General features: G+C 48.2%; 1 protein-coding gene across 1 annotated transcript in view; it reads left to right on the forward strand.

The window, feature by feature from the left end:
* Positions 1–24,106, forward strand: part of TEAD4 (TEA domain transcription factor 4) — a 72,589-nt gene that overhangs the window by 17,125 nt on the left and 31,358 nt on the right. Inside the window, exon 4 of the mRNA XM_024557494.3 lies at positions 10,634–10,888. Within this exon, the coding sequence (XP_024413262.2) occupies positions 10,634–10,888 (255 nt within the window). The remainder of the gene's footprint in view (positions 1–10,633; positions 10,889–24,106) is intronic.

Here is a 24,106-nt window from a genome sequence, read left to right on the forward strand (position 1 = left end):
GGTCAGAGCAGCATTGTGGTGGGTGAGTATCCGGTCTGCTGTGGGAAGGAGCTGAGCTTATCCACTTAGAGCTTTAGGGCTCAGCACAGCTCTTCACCCTGGGAACCCCAGCCTTGCCACCTGAAATGGGGTGGTACAGGCCACCTCAAAGGGATGTTGGGAGGGTTAGAAGAGATGTTAACCCAGGGCCAGGCAAAGAGTGGGCATTCAGAAATGGTACCTACCAGCCTTAAATTGGGTAAGTGATCTCCAGTAAGCAGAATGTCTGTGTTCCTCAGTGTCCTGGGTACCTCCTCCACAGCTGGGCCTCCCTCCGTGTTTGCTGGGCCACCACTCTGTCCTTTAGGGTCATCTGCCCAATGCAGGGGGGCCATGCATGGGGGTGCAGAACTGTGTCAGGGAGGTGGGTTCCTGCTCTGACCAACTCTGCCTGGAGGACAGGTTCTCCTCTCTGGCCCCAGGCCCCAGTCCTCTCCTTCCCTTTCTGGCCTCCAGAGTTACAGCAAAGCAGCCTATTTCTTAGGCACCTGAGGCATGCAAATTTTCATTGGTCCTCGGACATCCATGGCTGTAGTTGGTAAGAAAATGACTTGGAATGGAAGACAGAAGCCACGTGAGGAGGCCTAATGAGTGGTTGAGGCAGCAAGTGTTCAATTCCTGAGGCCTTTGTGTGCTGGGCCAGGGAACCCTTCAGGGCAGAGGCAAGCCTGGGCGGAGCTGTGCGCCTGGTGTCTGCTTCCACTGGAGCCTCTCACGCCCCCTAGCACTTAGGTATTTGCCTGTCTGTGCCAGCCTCCCACCCTCCAGCTAAAGTCAAGCCTCTGAGGGCCTGAACCCATTTCTTCAGAGTTTAGTGTTGGTATAGGCACCCCCCAAAAACTTTCGTTATTTTGCAAAATTTTGGCTTTATTTAGGTGTAATTGACATAAAATTGTAAGATATTTAAAGTGTACATCTGGTAATTTGATCTATGCATACATTATGAGAGGAATTACTCCTATCTGGTTAATTAATACATCTATCACCTCACATTTTTATAATTTTCTTGTTTTGGTGAGAACATTTAAGTTCCACTCTCTTAGCAGATTTCAGTTACCTAATAGCGTTACCACCTGCGCACGGCACCATGTTTTACACTAGGTCCTCAGAACTCTCTCTCATCTGATACCTGAGAGTCTGAACCTTTTCGCCAGTGCCTCCCTGTCCCCCGCCCCCTGCCCCCCTCAGTAGATGTTTGTGAATGGACAGGTGTCAGGAATTAAGTAAGTACAGAGGCTCACTGTAAGCAGGAAAGCGATGCAACTAGACTTGGGGTTTAGGAGGTGGTGAGGAGACCCAGGGGGCTGGGGAAGACTGGGACAGGTCTGGAAGAAGGCTGGGGTCTCCTAATATCCCTTCCTGTTTTTATTTAAGAAACGAGGTCAGGGCTGTGAAGGCTCAGGCAACCCCCCATCCCCCCAGCTCCCCAAATTGGTGTGTTTGCACTTCTGCTTCAGTATGTGCAACACCTTTTGGCCCAGTCTCCAGAGTCTAGTCAGGTGGGAATAGCCAGGATAATGATGGGAGGAGCAACTTTTGTCTCTGCTCTGAAATGAGTTGGATGGGGAAGATCCACATTCCATTTGGTGCAGATGTTCTGTGGCCACAACTATGTTAGGTTGGGCTAGGCACCTGGGACTCAAGACACGTGACTTCTGGCCTTGATAAGCAAGCCTTGTAGATAAGTCCACCACCCTGAAGAAGGATTCCTGGTCTGTGGTTGAGACCCAGGGGACCCACCCCCGCCCTGAATTACTTTAGCCACTGCACCTGCCTTCTATGTCTTTATACCTTTGGGACAAATGTATCTCGAAGATTAGGATAGGTCTCCTGGAAGAAACTCCAAGTTTTCTTTTTCTTTGCAGCTTCTCAGTTATGGGAGCCATCGGGGTAAAGGAGGTAGTTCTTTCAAAGGGCCCCTGGAGAGAAGTGGCAGACTGAGAGCTGAGGTGTCAGTGGGCAGGATGTCAGAGCCCACAGGTTGTGAGAATCCTGGTGTGGCTGGCACCTTTAGCCTAGATCCCAGAGCTCTTGGAATCAGAGTAGGGAGAAGAGGGGCAGAGAGAACCATTTTTATCTTCATAGTAGGGAGGGAGATTTGGGCCCTCTCCTAATTGTCTCTTTGGAACTTTCTGGATAACACCAGGCCAGTCTTACAAAGTTTTTGAGTTTCAGTCTCCATCGCTTTCAATTTGGGGTCAGAGAGCACAGGGAGGTGATTATAATACTGTATGTGTTGACTTCCAAGGAGTTGAGACATTGTAATGAACGGAAATTAGTAGATTTCTCCCTGTCTGAGGAATGGGGATCAGTGGAACAATCCATTTCTTAAGGATGACATCTACTACCTAAATTCCCAACACTGAGGCAGAAGTGGTGGGGGTGCTAATGTATGAGAGCTAGTCTCTGGTTCTCAAGGAGCTCACCGTCCATTCGGGCAAACAGGTGAGCAAGATGCAGGCCAGAAGTTGTCTGGTGTTGAGTTGCATGTTGGGGGCCCTAGAGGCTAGTGGGAGTTCGGTGAGGCTTTCGGATCACTGAAGGCTGTGGAAGGCTCCTGAAGGAGGTGGGCTTTGAGAGCTGGAGTTGGTGTCTTAAAGACACAGCCCTGGATCAGCCAGGGGACAGGACTTCAGGGTCTGAGGTCTGGTTTTGCCAGTTTCATAGGGCAACTTATTTCCCATCCTTAAGCCTTGGTTTCTCCATTTATAACGTGGGGACAGTGATTCCCTTCCTTTTCAGAAAGAGGTATGGAGGAACTTACTGTTCTCGTTATTAGAAAGATCAGAATAAAAGCCTCTTAAATTCATGACTCTTCTGAAAATTCCTAAGTATCCAGCATCTGTGGCCCCTAGGATAAAGCCTGGAGTTTGAATTGGGTGGGCTTTTGGGTGGGGCAGGGGCAGAGCAGAAGGCCTCTAGGCCAGGCCCTGGGAGCCAAGTCAGCGATTATTTTTATTCCTCTGGTCATGGCACATAGCCCGGGCTTAACGATGCCATCTGTTCCCCCCACCCCTGGCCCGCCCCAGTTCTCATTCTGGCAGGCCCTGAGGGTCACTGTGGAGCACTTGGGAAAGGAGGAGAGGAGTGGGGATCCTTTTCTGGACTGGTATTGGCTTACCCCCCATTCTCCTAGCCGAGGACAGAGGCTGTGTGGGAGGTTTGCCTAGTTAGGGAATTAGCTGCCAGGCCAGGCACTGGGCGATGAGGGTGGGAGAGGCGAGACCAGGAGATGGGAGCAGGCCACACAGGGCTGGGAGCAACTCCATGTCAGGAATGAGTCCCGTGGCCCAGGGCCTTGGGTGACCTGCTGCCCTGCTTTTGCTGGGATAGACTCAGTCTTGGGGACATGGAGTTCAGGCCCTCAGAAAACCTGCCTTATGGGGCAATGTCTGACACAAGTCTGGGCCTCCCCAGGTCTGGTGTTCTGCTGGGCCCAACTTCTGCAGGGTCCCAGGGTGCTCATTTCACTTGCCAGTCTAGCACAGCAGGGGTGAGGGACAGGCCTGGAGACCACAGCCTCTTGGGGGACTCATGCAGGATCTCTTCTAACTTTCTGGCCTCCACAGATCTTCAGCCTGTCCTGGACTACCCACCCACGTTTAGTGTCAGGTCCCAGCAGAAAATCTAGGCTAAAGCCAGGACATATGGACACTTAGATCTTAATAGTAATTAGTTAATGTCAATTAATGTTAAGTATTAAGGATTAAGGTATATGTACCTATCAGGCCATTTAGGGCTTTTGATCTTCCAGTTGAGGCATTTATTTATAGCTTACTAATAATGATTGTGAGGGTGGTGATGGTGACAATAAATGGCTCTAATTGTGTCAGGCTTCATACTGGTTAACATATCATCTTATGGACTATCACATGGGACATCTCTCCACGGCAGGTCTTTTCCTCAGCCTTCTATGAGCAAAGCACAGGTGAAAGTTTGCAAGGTATGTCAAGCAGCTGGCAGGGGAGCTCTCTGAGGACGTGGAGGGTCTGGGCAAGGAGTGTGAGCCACAGACACTGCTAAGACCGAGGGACCTTTGACCCCAGTGGGAGCAACCCCTTGTCTTGCTGTTACGGATGCACACACTGAGGCCCGGAGAAGCAGGGGGCTGGCCGTGGTTGTACAGTTGCCTGTGGAACTGCAGCCAAAACCAGTCTATTGATTCCCAGACATCACACATTCATTTTACAAGCCTCCAAAATAAATCCCAAAGGGATTTACAGCAACTCAAGCTCTCCCTCTAGTATGACAAAGTCCAGACATTTATGGAGATTTTCTTTTGTTTTCTGACACTAAACACAGAGCGAACAGTTCATCTTCCCAAAAGAGAAATTGTCATTTTGCAAAGAACACTCACCAGATACCCATTCATTTGCTCCTTCTTTGGTTCTCCAGCACTGTGCAATGCGCTTGGACTTACTAGATAAAGACACCCATCCCTGTCCTCATGGTATCTGAAGTGTGGTAAAAGAGACCAATCTGTCCAGGGGCACGAGAAGCACAGGGCTCTGCTGGAGCACACAGGAGAGCGCCTGATCCAGACTTGAGGTCCGGGTCATCCCACCAGAGGAAGTGACAATTTGTCTGGGCCTGAACTGGGTGGAAGAGTGGGGGTGGGGAGGAAAGTTACAGGCAGCACTTCCAGGTGTGGAGAAAGAGCTTAGCATGTCGAGGGTATCATGTGTATAAAAATTGAGTTTGGTGGTTGGGGGTAGGTGCAAGGAACAATATCAAGAGGATGGTGCCACTGGCTGGAGTCATGGCAGAAGAGCAAGAATTAGCTGATGAAGTACCATCTGAAGTCCCATAATGGAGTATGACATTTTATCTAACATCATGGGGAAGCTACTGAAAGATTTTGAGTAGTAGAGGAGTCACATGACAGCTTTGTACTGCAGAGCAGTCATTCTATCCGCAGTGAAGAGATTAGGGAGTCAGGGTGGGGTTGCCATGGGCATCCTGGTGAGCATTGGCAGAAGCTTTGGATTAGGGGTCTGAGACAGAAAGAGAAGTGGGTTACAGACGATGTTTAGGAGATAGAGAGACAGGTTGTGCTCATTGTGTGTGGGAGATACAAGGAAAAAGTCAAAATACACTCCTAGGTTCCTGGCCTCTGGATAAATGGTGGTGTCATTTCCTGAGAATGACAGAGGAGGAGGGGCAGGACTCCATGGCAAATTACAAATTTGATTTTGGACATGTTGAATTTGAGAAGCTTTGGAGAGGTCTGATTAGAGCTGCCTGGTAGACATTTGCTATCTAGGCGTAAACTGAGGAAAGACATAACTGATTTGGGGATCAAAAACATGTAGTGGTACAGCTCAGTGGATTGAGCACAGGCCTGTGAACCAAAGTGTTGCTGGTTTGATACCCAGCCAGGGCACATGCCTGGGGTGCAGGCCATGCCCCAGTAAGGGGTGCGCGAGAGGCAACCACACATTGATGTTTCTCCCCCTCGCTAAAAATAAATAAAATATATTTTTTAAAAAATGCAGTGGTAATGTAAGCCATGGCAAAATGTGAAGCCAAGGAGAAGAAAGGAAGAGTGAAGACAATGAGTTAGACCAGGGGTCCTCAAACCCTGAGCCATGACTGGTAGCCAGCAGTGGCCTGTTAGGAGTCCGGCTGCATAGCAGGAGGTGAGCAAGGAGCTAAGTGTCATCTGTATTTACAGCCGCTCCCCATCACTTGCATTACCACCTGAGCTCTGCCTCCTGTCAGATCAGCGGGGGCATTAGATTCTCCTAGGAGTAGGAACCCTACTGTGAACTGCGCATGCGAGGGATCCAGATTGCGCCTTCCTTAGGAGAATCTAGTGCCTGATGATCTGAGGTGGAGCTGAGGTGGAGCTGAGGCGGTGATGCCAGCACTGGGGAGTGGCTGCAAATACAGAGTATCATTAGCAGAGAGGTGGGACTGCACAGAGACCATAATAAATCAGGTGCTTGCAGACTCATATCAAAACCCTATCAGTGAGTGGGAAGTGACAATTAAGCTTCATCTGGTGGCAGGCTATAAAGCCATCCCCCCCAGCCCCGGTCCGTGGAAAAATTGTCTTCCATAAAACTGGTCCTTGTTGTCAAAAAGGTTGGGGATCTCTGAGTTAGACGACTGTAGAGTGGTCTTGGGCCTTCTATATATTTTGAAAATCAGCTTAGTTTTGTGAAAACTTGTGGGATTTTAGTAAAAACTTAATTTATTTTCAGAGATACAACATCTTTATATATTCCCAATTATGAACATACCATTTCCTCTTCATTTATTTAGGTATTTTGTCCTTTAAAACTGTTATGATTTTCTCTGTTAAGGTCTCATTTGTTGTTACATTTATCACTAGATAAATTATGGGTTTGGTTTCTAAATGGAATATTTTTTAAAATTATAGTCTGGTACCTTATTTCTGGTATAAAAGAATGTAATTGAGTTTGATACTGATCTTGCTGAATTCTCTTAGAAGTTTTTTGTTTTTTTTTAAGATTTTATTTATTTATTTTTAGAAAGAGAGGGAGAGAAACATCAATGTGTGGTTGCCTCTTTCATGTCCCCAACTGGGGACCTGGCCCTCAACCCAGGCATGTGCCCCAACTGGGAGTGGAACTGGCACCCTTTGGTTCTCAAGCCAGCGCTCAACCCACTGAGCCACACCAGCCAGGGCTCTTAAAAGTTTTTATAATTTGATTGTCTTTCTTTTTTGACCACTGCAGAGGTAAGCCACCAGCAGGCTGAGGAGGGTGAGGAGGAGGAAGCCTTAGCACTTCATCTCACCTGGTTGCCCATCCCTCCCACTGGGCTGTCCTTTTGTGTTTTATGGAGGCTTCATCACCTAGGCATGACTGGTTAAATCCTTGGCCATAAGTTGGCCATAGGCAGTTGATTCCACCTTCAGCTCCTCTCTCCTTCCCAGAAGGTGGGGGTAAGTGGGGACTGAAAGGTACAACCCTCTAAGCACATGGTTAGTTCTCCTGACCACCAGCTCCATCCTTAGGCACTTCCCAAAAGTCACCTTGTTCACATAACAGGATGCCCCTATCCCTCTCATCACTTAAGAAGTGCCAAGTGTTGTAGGAGTTCCGTGCTAGAAACCCAGACGAAGACCAAATTTATAGTTCCTATTATAAATTACAATATCACAGTAGGTTTTGTGTAGATACCTTTTGGCGGATTAAAGAAGTTCCTTTTGTTTCTCATAGTTTGCTAAGAGTTTTTATTGTGAATAGGTCTTAAACTTTTATCAGATTTTACCAAACGGCATCTTCCGAACGTACGGTTCAGAAACACGGTCTTTCTGCACACACACGTGTGGGTATTGCATGGCCAGACTCAGCTGTCATCACTGTTGTGAATGTTTTTATATAGTTAATGTTGCTTAGATTCTCTCTTAGTTTTACCAGTTACTTTGCTCACCACTCTTCCATGTGTGTAATGCCTTCTTTTCATATCAGTTCCTTTTTTTTTTTTAAATACCTCCTTTACTGTTTTTTTTTGGGGTTTTTTTTTTGCAGTGAGGGTGTGTTGGTACTAAATTCTCTCCATCTTTATCTGAAAATACTTTTATTTAATATGAACAATATTTTGGTTGGGTTTTAAATTCTAGGTTGACATAAAATGTCACTCATACATGGGAGATAAAACCAAAAGCCGCAGATGAACAATCAAAACAAAGCAAAAGAACTATTGACACAGACAACAGCATGGTAGTTATCAGAGGGGGAGGGGGTGGAGGAGGATGAAGAGGGTAAAGGGGGTCAAACATGGTGACAGACGGAAACTGAACTTTTGGTGGTGAGTACACAATGCAATATACAGATAATGTGTTATAGAATTGTACACTTGAATCATATAATCTTATTACCAATGTCACCTCAATAAATTTAATAAAAAGAAAAGAGTCTAGGTTGGCAGTTAATTTTTTTCTCAACAATTTGGAGATGTTACTTTGGGTCTACTCGTGTTACTGTTGAGAAATCTACGAGCATGATCCATGTACACGATCAGTGTGATAGTCATTGCTTTGTAGGGAGTTGCCCTTCTGGAAAATTTCCTCCTATTATTATTTTAAATATTGTTTTACTTCATTTTCTTTCCTTTTTTTTTTAAAGATTTTATTTATTTATTTTTAGAGAGGGGAAAGGAGGAAAAAGGGAGAGAAACATCAGTGTGTGGTTGCCTCTTGCACACCCCTTACTGAGGACCTGGACTGCAACCCAGGCCTGTGCCATGACTGGGAATCAAACCGGCAAGCCTTTGGTTTGCAGGCCCGGCGTTCAATCCACTGAGCTATACCAGCCAGGGCAGAAAAGGCAATTCTTGTTTTGTACCTGGAGCTTAGGCCAAGACAGACAATCTTCCCTGTTAATTGGGATTCTACCTTTTCTCTGAGAATTGAGGTATAGTTCCCCCTCCCAACCTCCCTGTATCTCTTAGGTCTAGGGTCGCCTTTCTGAGTAGCCATTGAAACTCAGTGGCTTTGTTTTTAAGATTAGCTTCACGCCTTGCCTCCTAGAGCTACTGTAGTAACAACTTACTCGCTTATTACTATTATCTTAGAGTTCATTCATTTTGGGCTTCTAGGGTCCTACTTTCTTCTGAAGTTAGTTATGTGTTTAAAAGTGTATGTGTTATTTGTCATTTCTAAATTGCAACTCTTTAAGAAGTTTGTTTTGGACGATACAGAAAAATGGTTAAACGTTCACAATAAAATAAAGACCAGATTTTCTGGTGGACAATAAGTTAGTTTTTCCCAGATCAAGTGACCCCCTAAGGCGCACTTTGAGGAAGAGTTATTTTAACAGCCACAGGGAGAAAGCCAACGTTGATTATGCTAAACAACCTGGGACACTGGGAGGCAGAGATCCAGACCCAGCTGCTCTGTTGACTAGCTCTATGACTTTGGGCAAGTCCTTAGGCCCTTCTGTGCGGGCTTTAGTGTAGTCATTTGCAAGCCGGGGGGATGGGGTTAGGTTTCCCCCTAGGATTCTGCTTTAAATTTCAATGGCTTAATCTCTTTCTGACTACTGCCTGTGCCAGCAGTCTCACTAAGCTCTTTGGGTCCCCCATTCTCTCCCAGGATGCCCCCCAACACACACACTCAGCTGCTCCTTTCCTTCACTGCATGGTGACCACACTGACCCTCATACCCACGTCTCTGTGAAGAACTGTGTTCCTCTAACATGCCTGGGACACAGGTGAGGGGCTTCAGGCATGGGGAGTGCTCTGGGAAGGTCTTACCTCAGGGGGTTCTGGATGGAAGAGGGTTGGTTGCTGGGCTACACTGCGCCTCATGGCTGATGGGGGAGAAGGAAAGGGATGATATGTGTAATGGGGCAGATTGTCCTTTGCAGAGGTGCTCAGTGGCCGGGGGCTTGGGGAGGTAAATGGTACCTACCTGGTACTCATTCAAAAACTGTCTTAAGATTGGTAGGATGTCCTCCTCCTTCCCAAACTCCTGAGAACTGTGTCAGAAATTTACCTCTTAGACAGTTGGTGCGAGAGGTCACTGGATTTGTCTTGCGTTGGTGGCAAGGACAGGGTTGTGTTGTCAGATTCTGGAGGCACCAGCAAGCCAACCTTGCCAGAGCCCCCACATGTGAGAGTCTGCCAGAGCTAAAAGCTTCCTTTTAAAATCAGCCCAAGCTGGGGATGGAGTAGAGGATGGTGAGCTGCATTTCATTTTGCATACTTTTTTAACTTAAATTTTTAGTTGTGGTAAAGAACCCATACATTTTATCATCTTAACCATTTTAAGTTGCATTAGCTGTATATTCACACTGTTGTGCAACAGATCTCCAGAGCCTTTTCATCTTGCAAAACTAAAACTCTACCCATTAGCGCCAACTCCCCGTTTCCTCCTCTCCCCCAGCAACCACATGCTACTCTCTGTCTCTGTGGGTTTGACTGCTCTAGGTACTTCGCTTAGCATAATGTCCTCAAGGTTCATCCGTGTTGTGGCATGTGACAGAATTTTCTTCCTTTTTATGGCTGAATAATAGTCCATTGTATGAATAGAACACATTTTGTTCGTCGATTCATTCATCTGTGGACATTTGGGTTACTTCCACCCCTTGGGTATTGTGAATGATGCCGCTGTAAACATGGGTGTGCACATCTCTCTTCAGGACCTGTTTTTAATTCTTTTGGATATGCACCCAGTAGTGAGATTGCTGGATCACATGATAGTTCTATTTTTAGTTTTTTGAGGACTCTCCATATTGTTTCCTACAGCAGCTGTACCGTTTATATTCGTGCCAACAGCACACAATGTTTCGTATCCTTTTTGCCCATACTGATTTAATGCCAGACCATCTTTGTCTCCTACTCCCCAGCCCCCTGTCTGGGTTCTTAGAGCTGTGGTCAGAGAGTGCCCAGGTCACTGTGCTCAGTAGTCAGGCGGGAAGCTGAGGCCTACAGAGTGGAGATGACCTGCCCCAGGGCCCAGGCCTTCTGGTCCTCCTGGACTTTTCACGTCACTCTGTCCCCCTGGCCTTGTCCCTCCAAGCTCCTGCGCTGTGAGTGGCCGGGGCTCGGCACTCCCTGGGTACCCCTCCCCCATCGTCTTCATAGTTCTTCACCAATGCTGTTATTTCTGTCCAAACAGGTCCAACAGGCGCTCCTCCAAGCGGAGCCTTGGAGGGCACGGCCGGCACCATTACCTCCAACGAGTGGAGCTCTCCTAACTCCCCTGAGGGGAGCAACGTCTCTGGGGGCAGTCAGGCATTGGACAAGCCCATCGACAATGATGCAGAGGGGGTGTGGAGCCCAGACATTGAGCAGAGCTTCCAGGAGGCCCTGGCCATCTACCCACCCTGTGGCCGGCGCAAGATCATTCTGTCAGATGAGGGGAAGATGTACGGTAAGGACCCTATTGGGGTGGGGCAGCCGGCCCCTGACTTGTGGTTTAGCTCTGGAAATAGAGCCTAGGCGGAGGGTGAGGTGCAGCAACCTTGGGGTCCCCTCCAAGTGGTAGAGGGGAAATGATCTCTTGAGGCTTGTGTCAGATGGACACTGCTTTCTTCTGAGCTAGGTTCCCAAGGAATGGGAGGGCATCTGAGGAGAAGCCTTTGTGAGTGTGAGGAGCTGGGATGGTAGGAGACTTGGGAAAGGGGTAAAATACTGGAAAATCCCACAAGCCGTCCCACAGGCTTGGCTTTGCAGGCTGGTCGGGAAGGCAGCTGCTGGAGCCATTCTTTCCTTCATGAGCCTTCTGTGTCCCAGGTACAGAGGGCAGATCTAGTCCCTGCTCACAGTGTGTTGAGCACACATAGAATGGACTGCGGACTGCAAGGCAGACCGGAGCGTTTCAGCAAGGGTTCCAGCTGTGGGATCTGGAAAGGCTTGCTCTTCTGAGGGGCTGGGGTGCAGAATATACAAAGACAGAAACGCTTCATATCCAGCGGGCGAGTGGGAAGGACCAAGTGGTCTACCTGGGGCTGAATTGACTTTTGGATGGAAGACAGGGTATTTGGGAAACTAAAACAAAAACTGAACAGCTGCTGGAAGGCCCAGGTGAGGCTTCCATTCCCAGTGGAAAGTCCCCCAGGACTCCCAGCTAGAAGCACTGGCCTTGGGCAGGAGCTGAGAGGGTCTCTGTGACTGGCAGAAGCCCCTGAGGACAGAGGGCTCTGCCCTTGCTTCCAACAAAGTAGCTGTAGCCCAGGGGGCTCCATTCCGTGTCTCTCTGCCCAGCTACACCGGAGCCCCCGCTCCAGCACAGATCCTCTGCCAGCTGTTTCAAGAGCACTGTGTGAGGGGCCAGTGGGGACTGACTGTCTCCTATGGCTTTTTTAAGAAATGACCATAAAGTGGGGGGGCTTAAAACAACAGAAATTTATTCTCTCACAGTTCAGGAGGCCTCGAGTCTGAAATCAAGGTGTCCTCGGACAGGTCCCTTCTGAGGGCCTGAGGGAGGATCTGCTCCATGCCTCTCTCCTGGCTTCTTGTGCTTGCTGGCAACCCTTGTGTTCCTTGGCTTGTCCAGTCTCTGACTCGGTGTCACATGGCCGTGCTCTTTCTGTGTCTGACCCTGTGTGTCTTCTCATATTCTTGTAAGGGTACCGGTCATTGGACTAAGGGCCCACCCTAATCTAGTATGACCTCACCTTAACTAATTACACTGTACAAACCCTATTTCCAAATGAGGTCACATTCTGAGGTTCTAGGTAGACAAGAATTTTGAGGGAGACACTATTCAACTTAATTCAACTGACTAAATTCACACCTGGCCCTGGCTGGTGTGGCTCAGTGGACTGAGTGCTGACCTGCAAACCAAAGGGTCGCCAGTTGGATTCCCAGTCAGGGCACATGCCTGGGTTGCAGGCTAGGTACCTAGTTGGGGGCGTGCGAGAGGCAGCCGATCAATGTATCTCTCCCACATTGATGTTTCTCTCTCTCTCTCATTCTCCCTCTCTTACCTTCTCTCTAAAAATTTATAAATAAAGGGTTTAAATTCATATCCGATTTGTTACTGGCCCAGCAGGTCATGAGCCCTCACTGCCCCTTCATAATGCAGAAGGGGCAGTGAGGGCTCATGACCTGCTGGGCCAGTAACAAATCGGATATGAATTTACAACCTTCCCTGTGAGGCTGAAATGAGTTCTTCTCTTTCTTTTGCTTATTGGGCAAGCAAGTTCCTTTTGAGCTAGGCCCTACATCTGCTCCTCAGTCACCAATAAGTAAAACTGCTTACCTCTCTTAACCAGCCTACCGCCGTTGTTTTGCTCAGTTCCCACAGAGTCTCTCTTACTTTTGTGGGCACCCATGCCCTGGGTCAGCCCCCTGTTCCACTCCTGATCTAATCATTTCCTTTCCTGATGGTTGCTTCTCACTTTTGGCCCTATGAAAGCTTCGTGGAAGAAACAACTGATATGCATGGAGCACCTGTTGGATGCCCAGTGTGGGATTAGGTGCTTTATTAGGTCACCCCTGTGGAGCTAGTGAGGGCCGGAGGCTCTTGGACCCTAGGCTCTTCCTGCTACTTTGGTGGTGAGTGGGATGGTGTTGATCATGAGCTGAGGTGAGAGGGGCAAGTGTGTGCAGGGAGGGCTCATAGTTTACCTGCAGAGCTGTCAGGGCCCCTGGTTGGAGGGCCATAGGGTGGGCCGGGACACTGCAGGGAGAGAGCGGAGGTTGCTGCAGCTTTCTGGGAAGGCCCATGGAGATGGCAGAATGTGGCAGGATCAGCAGACATTCATGTGAGTGCCACAGTGCACCAGGCTTTGGGTGCTGAGCTGTTTCTTTTTGTGTGTGTGGCAAAATATATATAACATTTATCTTTTTAACTGTTAGCATGCAGCTCAGTGGCACGAAGCCCATTCACCTTGTTGTGGAACCAGCACCACCATCCACCTCCAGAACTTTTTTATCATCTCCAGCGGAACCTGTGTACCCATTAAATATGAATTCCTTGTCCAGCCCTTCCCCAGCCCCCAGCAACCACCACGCCACTCATATCGGAGGTACCTCCTATAGGAGGAATCAGACAGTGTTTGTCTTTTTTGTTTCTGAATTATTTCACTTAGAATAATGTCCTCGTGGTTTACCCATGTTGTATCGTGTCAGAATTTCCCTCCTTTTGAAGACTAAGTAACATTCCCTTGTGTGGCTAGACCACATTGTGTTTATTCATTCACCTGTTGGTGGACGTGTGGGTGGATCTCAGTTTTATGTAGTTGTTATGGGTAGATATTCCTACTCACTTTACCTGTAAAGGAACTGGGTTAAGAGACTTTATCTTCAGTCCCCAGCCGATTGTGACTGAGCCAGGGTTTGGTGAATCCAAGCCTGCAGACTTTCAGCAGGCCTTGGGTTAGAGTTGTTTGGCAGGAGGAGAGCTGTTGAGTTGGGGGCGGGGTGTGGAGCAGGATGAAAATGGTGTTTGGCAAACTGTCCTGGCCTTGTTGGTGTCCACTGTGGAGACAGACAAGGAGGGGCCCAGGGTGAGGGGATGGCACAGAAGAGGACCTGGGAGGAGAGAGGCTGCAGCTAAGGAGTGTCTTAATTATGCTTCATCTTGTTGAGGGAGGGAGAGAGGAATCTCTGCCTGCAGAGGCAGAGAGAAGCTCAGAGAGGCCAAGAGTTTCTTCCGTAGTCTCTCAGGTAGTAAGTGGGAGAGGGGGCTAGAACCCAGTTCTCCTACCTCCTCACACAGTGCTCTCCCGTAGAGCTGTACAAAGCCTCCCACCTGCTCCTCTCTCCTGCCCTGCCTGGCCTCCTGCTTAGCCCCAGCCCCAGGTGGGTCAGGCTTTGGGCAGGTGCTGGTGGCTGCTCGGCAGTGTTTGGTGCCTCGCCCAGCCCCCACAGCACCTGTCCTGCGTGAGTACAGATCCTCCTGGGGTTCAGACGCTGGCTTATCCTCATCTCCTCTTACCAGGCATGGGGTCTGGGCCAAGGCACGGACCACGCAGGGAGTTGATGGAGGGGCTCTCAGCAGGGGCTCTGGTCCAGCTGGAAGGTATATATATAGCTCTGAGCTCAGCCCGAGTGTGTGGGATGGACCCCAGGGAGGTGGAGGAAGAGGGACAAGCTGCCAAGCTGACTCAGGCATCATCACACTGAGGCTGCTGTCCTCCGTCTTCTCATCTTCCTTTGGAGACCCTTCCTCCTGTGCCAGAGTCCCCCAGAGCCCTGGGCTCACTCTCCCCCACTCCCACATCAGGTGTTGTCCAGGTGGGCTGGCCCAGTGGAACACAGGGTGGGAGCTGAGAACAAGCAGGCAGGAAGCAGATGCAGGTGGGAGGAAGAACACACTGGCTCTAGGGTGCCTAGAGGATGGTCTGGACCTGCAGACTGTGAGGACAGCAGCCCAGCCCTGGTCTGGCACACCCAGAGCAGCATGCTGACCAGGGCCAGGCAGACATGCAGATGACACGCAGAGCCGTGGGACAGATTAGCGCCTGTTATTTCTGAGCCCAACCTCCCACACTGTGGACTGGCTTCTGGGCCAGGGCTGTGAGCCCTCTCCTGCTCACAGCTGCTTTCATTTTTGCCCCGTCACTGTGTGACCCTTGCCCTGGCACTGACGTGCTGGTCATTCTGACTTCCTTTAGCCAGGCTTGGGCCCTAGCCCCGTGGGCAGGTGTGGGGAGGTGAGTGTGGGGCAACCTCTCTCCTCCTCCATCTGCCCTCACACTCTGCCTTTCTCTCTCCTGACAGCTCTGCCCTGGCCTTGCTGTCTTCCTTTCTCTCTGCTGCTTGCAAAAGACTGTGGCTGGTTCTGTCTTCTCTGTGTATACAGCCAGTAAAGCAAAGGGCTGGGTTATCTTGCAAGTTTTCTGGAAGGCAGTGGGGCTTGGGCTGGTAGAGGAGGGAGGTGTGTGCGCAGGCAAGGGAAGAGATTGTCGTTGGCCCAGAGGCAGGACTTTGTGTGGTGACTTTGGGAGAGCTGGGCAAGGCGCTGTGATAGAGGACTGTCAGAGGTAAAGGGATCCTTATTTTGGATGTGTCAAAGCTAATGAGAGGCAGAGCAGGGACTGGACCCAGGTTGGAGATCTTGTCACTAAGGTGATGGGACACAAGTCATGGAGCTTCATCCGAGCTTCTCCTCCCACCTCCTCGCCAAGTTCCTAGGATTCTTTGCTACCCTTTGCTCTGTCACCTGTGGTTTCCAGCTCCTTCCGTGCTCTCCTTTCCAGGCTAGACCCGGACTTCGTGCTTCTGGAGGCCTGACAATGTGAGCCTAGGTTCAGATCTGCTGCCCCAGTAGCCACGGTGACATTGGACAAGCTGCTTAACCTTTTTCAGCATTAGCTTCCTCGGTTGTGAAATGGGATGATAATGGTACTGCCTTTTTTGGGGAGGGAGCGTATTTATTTATTTATTTTACTGTGGGGATAATATACATTACATAAATTTTACCATTTTAACCATTTTTAAGTTCAGGGGCCTTAAGTGCATTTATGTTGTTGTACTGCCACCACCACCGCCCATCTGCAGAGCCTCCTCAGCCTCTCCCCGGTGGGGACTCCACACACAGTTCAATACTTGATGCCCTGTCCCCCTCCCCCCCCCCCCCGGCCCCTCCAGCCCTGGTAACTTCTGTTTGATTTTCTGTCTATAAATTTGACTGTTCTAGGTACTTCATAGTAGAGTCATACAGTATTTGTCCTTCTGTGACGGGCTTACTTCACTGAGCACAAAGTCTTCGCGGTCCATCCGTGTTGTGGCGTGTGTCAGAGCTCCACTCTTTGTTCTGTCCTGCATCATAAGGAGGAGCCACATCTCGTTCATCCATTTGTCTAATGGCGGACACTTGGGTGTCTCTACCTTTTCGCTGTTGTGAATACTCCTGCTGTGGACATGGGTGTACAGGTATCTGAGTTTCTGCTTTCAGTTCTTTTGGGTATATGCCTAGAGGTGGAATTGCTGGATCATATGGTAATTCTGTGTTTAATTTTTTGAGGAACTGCCAAACTATCTTCTACCATGGCTGCACCATTTTACATTCTACCAGACATGCATAGGGTTCCAGTTTCTTCACATCCTTGTTACCACTTGTTGTTTTCTGTTTTTTTAAAATAGTCATCCTTGTGGCTGTGAAGTGTTATGTTATGGTTCTGATTTTGATTTCCCTAAATATTAGTGATGCTGAGCATATTTTCCTGTATATTTGGAAGAGAACACTGCCTTTTAGCGTTGCTGCTGGGATGAGAGCACATGAGAGGCCCAGTGAACACCCCTGGGCGGTGGAGCTGGAAGGGACATCCGCCCGCCCTTAGGAGCTCGCATTTGATTGAGGGAGTCAGACAAGAACTCACTGACTTAAGCCAAGGATTGTGAGAAAGGTGCAGACCCTGTACCAGGGCTTAAAGGCAGGAGTGGGCACACCCACTTGGGTGGGAATCAAGGAGCCTTCTTGGGCCGGTGGCCTTGAAGCCTGGGTAGGGTTTCACCAGAAGCCTCAGAGCCCTCCAGGGACAATCGTGGTAATGGCTCAGATGTCAGGCCTGATGACTGCCTTCTCGGGCTTCAGGCACAAGTTTCCCCACAAATAGCCTCCTCCTTCTGCAGGTGTTTATAGCTTCAGCTGATCCCTGGGCATTGCGCTTAGGGCTGGTTGTGGAGGAAGGGCCTTTCTCCCTGTCCTATCCTGCAGGGGCCAGATGGAGAACTAACTGGGTGGGGAGGCTCCTGCCTCAGGTTCTCAGCCCATTTCAGTTTTGAAGACTAATAATATCAGTTACAACAATACCTTGTTAATGATATGAACAATAATAGCTGTCTCTACTGACCTTCTGCTAAGTGCCAGGAGTTTTACTTATTGTACTTTATGTCATTTAATGTTTGTGGCCCAGGGAAAGGGCTGGTGCGGAAAGGGAGTCAGTACAGAGGGAACAAGATACAGAAATAACCTGTCTCAGATAGGACTTTGCAGGTGGGATAACAATTTTAGTGGTGATGCATAGCTGAAGAAAAGCCTGGGGTAGCTGGCAGGGTGTGTGGGAAGGCAGGGTCACCCTGTGGTCCCTGCATTGGGAGTGCCCCTGCCCCCAGCCTGTGGTGAGGCCCTGTTCTCCATTGGCAGGCCTCCCCCTTGGTGGGGTGGGGCTGTAGATGTGAGCTGGGGGCCGTTGGACACATATCCTCTGACAGATGGGCCACAGTCTGGTGGGAGTGTCCTTTGCAGCCCCACCTAGTTCCTTTCTGGAATTGGCCATAGCCACCTGCCACACAGCAATACCCAGCTGCCCAACTAGCCTCCACCAAGGTTCAGGCTGGCCTCCTGCTGCACTTAACCACCAGAGGGGAGAAGGCCTTGGGTTTTACAGAGCTGGGACAGGATACAGGTGTCTTTCCCTCCCACTGACTCCTAGATTTCCCACCTGTTTCTGACTGCCCTTGCCCTTCTTGTCTGGCCTTCACTGGGGTTTCAGGGCTCTACCTCTGGGTACATGCTCCCTTCTACCCCTGACTCTGTGGGCCTCCTCTGTCTCCATTATCTAGGGCCCATTGGCTGCCATCAGCTCTGGGTACCATTGTCCCTGAGAGAGTGACAACAGGTCAGCAGGCTCTTGGGCCCAGATAGTTGGCTCTCCCTCCAAAACCTGGGGCAGTGCGTGGGGCAGTCAGACATCATCACCAACAGCTGACTTCGTGCAGAGACTCAGAGAATTGGGGATGGAGGCAGAGGGGGGGGACAGAATGGTGTCTCTCAGAGGAGGCGGCCAGCTCGGCCAGGGGAGGGCATCTGTAGAAAAAAGCAGTCTTGGAAAAAACCAAGATGGAGGCGTAGGTAGACACACTGTGCCTCCTTGCACAACCAAAAGAAGGACAATTTAAAAACAAAAAACAACCAGAACTGACAGAAAATCGAACCGCAAGGAAGTCCAACAACCAAGGAGATAAAAAAGAAACATTCATCCAGACAGGTAGGAGGGGCGGAGACAGGTAGCTGGGGCGGACAGGACTTGCGTTGCCGAGGCCAGACACAGAGACGTGGCAGATTGTGGAACGAACAGGGCAGGCAGTGCGACAGCTAGCAGACCCCTCGGCCCCAGATTCACACATAGATAAACTGGGAGGAACAGCGGGGGAGCGAAACCGACTGTGCAACTCAGGGCTCCAGCGTGGGGAAATAAAGCCTCAAACCTCTGATTGAAAACACCCGTTGGGGTTGAGGCGGCAGCAGGAGAAACTCCCAGCCTCACAGGAGAGGTCATTGGAGAGACCCACAGGGGCCTAGAGCGTGTACAAACCCACCCACTCGGGAATCAGCACCAGAAGGGCCCAATTTGATTGCGGGTAGCAGAGGGAGTGACTGAAATCCGGCAGAGAGTGGAGCAAGCACCATTGCTCCCTCTCAGCCCCTCCCCCACATACAGCATCACAATGCAGCTACCAGCATTACCCCACCCCTGTGAACACCTAAGGCTCCGCCCCTTTATGTACCAGGCGCACCAAGACCAAAAAAAAAAAAGGCCCAAATGAAAGAACAGTTCAAAGCTCCAGAAATAATTCAACTAAGCAACAAAGAGATAGCCAACCTATCAGATGCACAGTTCAAAACACTGGTAATCAGGAAGCTCACAGAATTGGTTGAATTTGGTCGCAAATTAGATGAAAAAATGAAGGCTACACAAAGGATAGTGTACAGGGAACCAACAGTGATGGGAAGGACACTGGGACTCAAATCAATGGTGTGGACCAGAAAGAAGAAACAGACATCCAACCAGAAAAGAATGAAGCAACAAGAATTCAGAAAAATGAGGAGAGGCTTAGGAACCTCCAGGATATCTTGAAACGTTCCAACATCCAAATGATAGGGGTGCCAGAAGGAGAAGAGGAAGAACAAGAAATTGACAACTTATTTGAACAAATAATGAAGGAGAACTTCCCTAATCTGGCAACGAAAATAGACTTCCAGGAAGTCCAGGAAGCTCAGAGAGTCCCAAAGAAGCTGGACCCAAGGAGGAACACACCAAGGCACATCATAATTACATTACCTAAGATTAAAGATAAGGAGAGAATCTTAGAAGCAGCAAGAGAAAAGGACACAGTCACCTACAAAGGAATTCCCTTAAGACTGTCAGCTGATTTCTCAAAAGAGACCTTACAGGCAAGAAGGGGCTGGACAGAAGTATTCAAAGTCATGAAAGGCAAGGACCTACATCCAAGATTACTATATGCAGCAAAGCAATCATTTAAATGGAAGGGAAGATAAAGTGCTTCTCAGTTAAGGTCAAGTTCAAGGAGTTCATCATCACCAAGCCCTTATTATATGAAATGTTAAAAGGATTTATCTAAGAAAAATAAGATAAAAACTATGAACAGTAAAAATGACAGCAAACTCACAGTTATTAACAACCACACCTAAAACAAAAACAAAAGCAAACTAAGCAAACAACTAGAACAGGAACAGAACCACAGAAGTGGAGATCACGTGGAGGTTATCAACAGGGGAGTGGGAGGGGGAGGGGGGAAAGAAAAAAAGAAAAAAGCAGTCATTGTGTAATAGTGGTGAAGCCTCAGACATGGGTGTTTTGTGGCCTCTGGGGCACCGAGACACTGCATGGCAGCTCTCTGGGCCTCAGTTTTTTCTTCCTTAGGCTAGATAAGACCTCTGGGGTCAGCTGGTGCAGCCCCTGCTTCTGAGAGAGATGGCCCTTCATCCTAAGTTAAAAAGAAGTAATACTGTGCAGTAGTTAAAAGAGAGACTCTGGAACCAGACTACATGGATTTGAATCTCAAAGACTTGCTGGCCTGTGACCTTGAACAAGTTCTGAACTTCTGTACCTCGACTTCCCACCCTGTAGCAGCAAGGTGACAGCACCAGTTGCACAGAGTTGTTGTGAGGATTGAAAGGGTAAATGCAAGTAAAGCTGATGGAGTATGCGTTCTCTCTTTGCACACATACCTGGCACATGTAAGTGCTCAGTAAATGTTCATTATTGTTATGGCAATATTATTACAAGAGTGAAAGAAACTACAGCAATTCCCTATGTATATGTAAGCCTGGATTAAATGCTAGCTGGTCTGGAGGCAGTAGAATGGCTGGGTTGACCTCTGGAGGGCCTCTGGTTGCAGGAAGGAAGCTATTTGGTCCCTCTTGGCCCAGTACACCCACAGAAACCCAGCACTTCACTCCCACCCAGGAGGGAATTCTCAACTGCTAGCATCACCTCCGATTAGCAGAACGAGACCAGATGAAAGCTGTCTGAGATGAGCCAGCGAGGGAGAGGTGGGTACAGCTCCAGAAAGAGGGAGGGAAGAAGCACAATATGAAAACTACACAGCCAGCTTGGCCAGACCTAGACCCCTTGGGTTTGGCTCCTTGGCCCCACTGCTGGCCTCTTGCCAAAGTTTGAGACAGCCTGTCTGGCAGCAGAGCTCCTGAACATTGCAGCAGAGGGCAGAGGTGCATGTGGGGCTGGGTGGGCCTCCTTGCACAGGAGGTGGGTCATTTGGGATGTCTGGAGGAAGGGTCTCAGTCGGTGGTGGCATGTGCCCCCTCAGCTGCCAAAGAGGAAACACTACTGTGTTGGGGGCCAGGAGTCCTCATTCACTGAACATCTTCTCTGTGATGTGCTACTTGCAGTGGCCGAGCCAAGGCTCAAACCTAAGCAGTTAGTCCTGGATCTGTGGGGGATGATCCGGGTGAGATTTTCTGACCTCAGTTTTCTCATCTGGCAAACAGGTATAATTGCCTGCCTTTTTGTAAGCAGGGAGGTGGGTTTTCTATGAAGTTAAATGAGGCTCATGCTTTAGGACCCCTCACTTGCACGGGCCCCTTCCAAATCATAAACTTTCTATTTTTAATTTAAATTTGTAAAGTAGTTTTATTGAAGTATAGTCACCATATAGTAAACTACACATACTTGAAGTAGACAATTCGATAAGTTTTGACAAATGTCTGTACCTTTGAAGCCATCACCACCATCAAGAGAGTGAACATCTCGACTTCTGGCCAAGATGGACGTGTAGGTAGATTTGCCTCTTCCCACAACCAAAAGAAGGACAACAACCAATTTAAAAGCAAAAAACAACCAGAACTGCCAGAAAATTGAACTGTACAGAAGTCTGACAACCAAGACTTAAAGAAGAAACATTCATCCAGACTGATAGGAGGGGTGGAGACTGGCAGCTGGGGCAGAGAAGATGCACAGCAAGGCTGCGGCTAGAGGACTGGGTGGGTGAGTTGGCAGCTGGCAGTCCCATATTTGTGTGTGGATAAACTGGGAGGAACAACTGGGGAGCAAGACAGACCACACAACCCAGGCTTTCAGCCCCTGGAAAATAAAACCTCAGAACCTCTGACTCTAAAAATCTGTAGGGGTTGTGGCAGCAGGAGAAGCTGCCAGTCTCTCAGGAGGGTCCCTTGGAGAGGCCCAGAGGGTCCTTGAACATACACAAGCCCACCCACCCAAAAATCAGCACCAGGGTAGCACCTGGAATGGTGTCATTCACTTGAGGGTAGCAGAGGAAGTGACTGAAAGCAGGGTGAGAGCCGAGCAAGTGGTATTGTTCCCTCTCTGACCTTTGCCCCACATGGTAGAGCAGGTTGACCCACCCTGGGGAATACCTAAGACTCCACCCCTTGTAACATAACAGGTACACTGGGACAAAGAAATACGGGCCAAATGACAGGACAGATCAAAACTGCAGAAAAAGAGCTAAGCAATGAGTAGATAGCCAACCTATCAAATGCAGAGTTCAAAACACTGGTATTCAGGTTGCTCACAGAAATGATTTGAGTATGGTTGCAACATGAAGAAGTGAAGGCTATGCAAAGAGAAATAAAGAAAAGTATACAGGGAACCAACAGTGAAGGGAAGGAAACCATGACTCAAATCAATGGTTTGGAACAAAAGGAAAAAATAAACATTCAGGGGGAATAGAATGAAGAATCAAGAATCCAAACAAAATGAGGAGAGGCTTAGGAACCTCCAGGACAACTTTAAACATTCCAACATCCGGATCATAGGGGTGCCAGAAGGAGAAGGGGAAGACCAAGATTGAAAACTTACTTGAAAAATAATGAAGGAAAACTTCCCCAGTCTGGCGAAGGAAGTAGACATACAAGTCCAGGAAGCTCTGAGAGTCCTAAACAAGTTGGTCTCAAAGAGGGCCACACCAAGACACATCATAATTAAATTGCCAAAGATCAAGGATAAAAATAGAATCTTAAAAGCAGCTAGAGAAGTGAGTTATCTGTGAAGGAATTCCCTTAAGGCTATCAGCTGATTTCTCAAAAGAAGCCTTGCAGGCAAGAAGGTGCTGGAAAGAAGTATTCAAAGTCATGAAAGGCAAGGACACTATATCCAAGATTACTCTATCCAGCAAAGCTATCATTTAGAATGGAAGGGCAGATAAAGTGCTTCCCAGACAAGGTAAAGTTAAAGGAATTCATCATCACCAAGCGCTTGTTATATGAAATGTTAAAGGAACTTATCTAAGGAAAAGAAGATAAAACCTATGAGCAAGTAAAATGACAACAAACTCACAACTATCAACAATTGAACCTAAAAAACAAAAACTAAGCAAACAACCAGAACAGGAACAGAATCACAGAAATGGAGATCACCTGGAGGGTTATCAGTGGGGAGGAGGAAGGGAGAGAGAGGGGAAAAAGGTAAAGGGAATAAGAAGCATAAATGGTAGGTACAAAACAGACAGGGAGAGGTTAAGATTAGTATGGGGAATGGAGAAGCCAAAGAACTTATATGTATGACCCATGGACATGAACTGATGCTGGAGGGAATGGGGGTACTGGGCAGAGAGGGATAAAGGGGGAAAAAAAATGGGACAAGTATAATAGCATAACCAACAAAATATACTTAAAAAGAAAGTGAATATCTCCATTTAAACCTGAAACGATCTTAATATAATTTTGTATTTCTATTTTAAATTCTTTTCCTCAAAGAGAGCCTTCCATCAAAATGGCCATACTACCCAAAGCAATTTATAGATTCAATGCAATTCCTATTAAAGTACCCGTGACATATTTCACAGATATAGAACAAACATTTCAGAAATTCATATGGAACCATAAACAACCCCGAATAGCTGCAGCAATTTTGAGAAAGAAGAACAAAGCAGGAGGGATCACAATACCTGATATCAAACTGTATTACAAGGCCACTGTCATCAAAACAGCCTGGTACTGGCATAAAAACAGGCACATAGACCAATGGAACAGAATAGAGAGCCCAGAAGTAAACCCAAGTCTTTACAGTCAATTAATATTTGACAAAGGAGGCAAGAGCATAAAATGGAGCAAAAACAGCCTCTTCAACAAATGGTGCTGGGAGATCTGGACAGCTACGTGCAAAAAAATGAAACTCGACCACCAACTTACACCATACACAAAAATAAATTCAAGATGGATGAAAAGACTTAAATATAAGTCAAAACACCATAAAAGTCCTAGACGAAAACATTGGCAGGAAAATCTCAGACTTTCCACGCAGCAACATCCTCACAGACATGTCCCCTAAAGCAAGGGACATAAAGGAAAGAATAAACAAATGGGACCTCATGAAAATAAAAAGCTTCTGCATGGCTAAAGAAAACAGCATTAAAATGCAAAGAGAACCAACATTATGGGAAAACATATTTGCCAATGATACCTCAGACAAGG

This window comes from Desmodus rotundus, chromosome 3 (assembly GCF_022682495.2).
Source record: "Desmodus rotundus isolate HL8 chromosome 3, HLdesRot8A.1, whole genome shotgun sequence".
Lineage (NCBI taxonomy): Eukaryota > Metazoa > Chordata > Mammalia > Chiroptera > Phyllostomidae > Desmodus > Desmodus rotundus.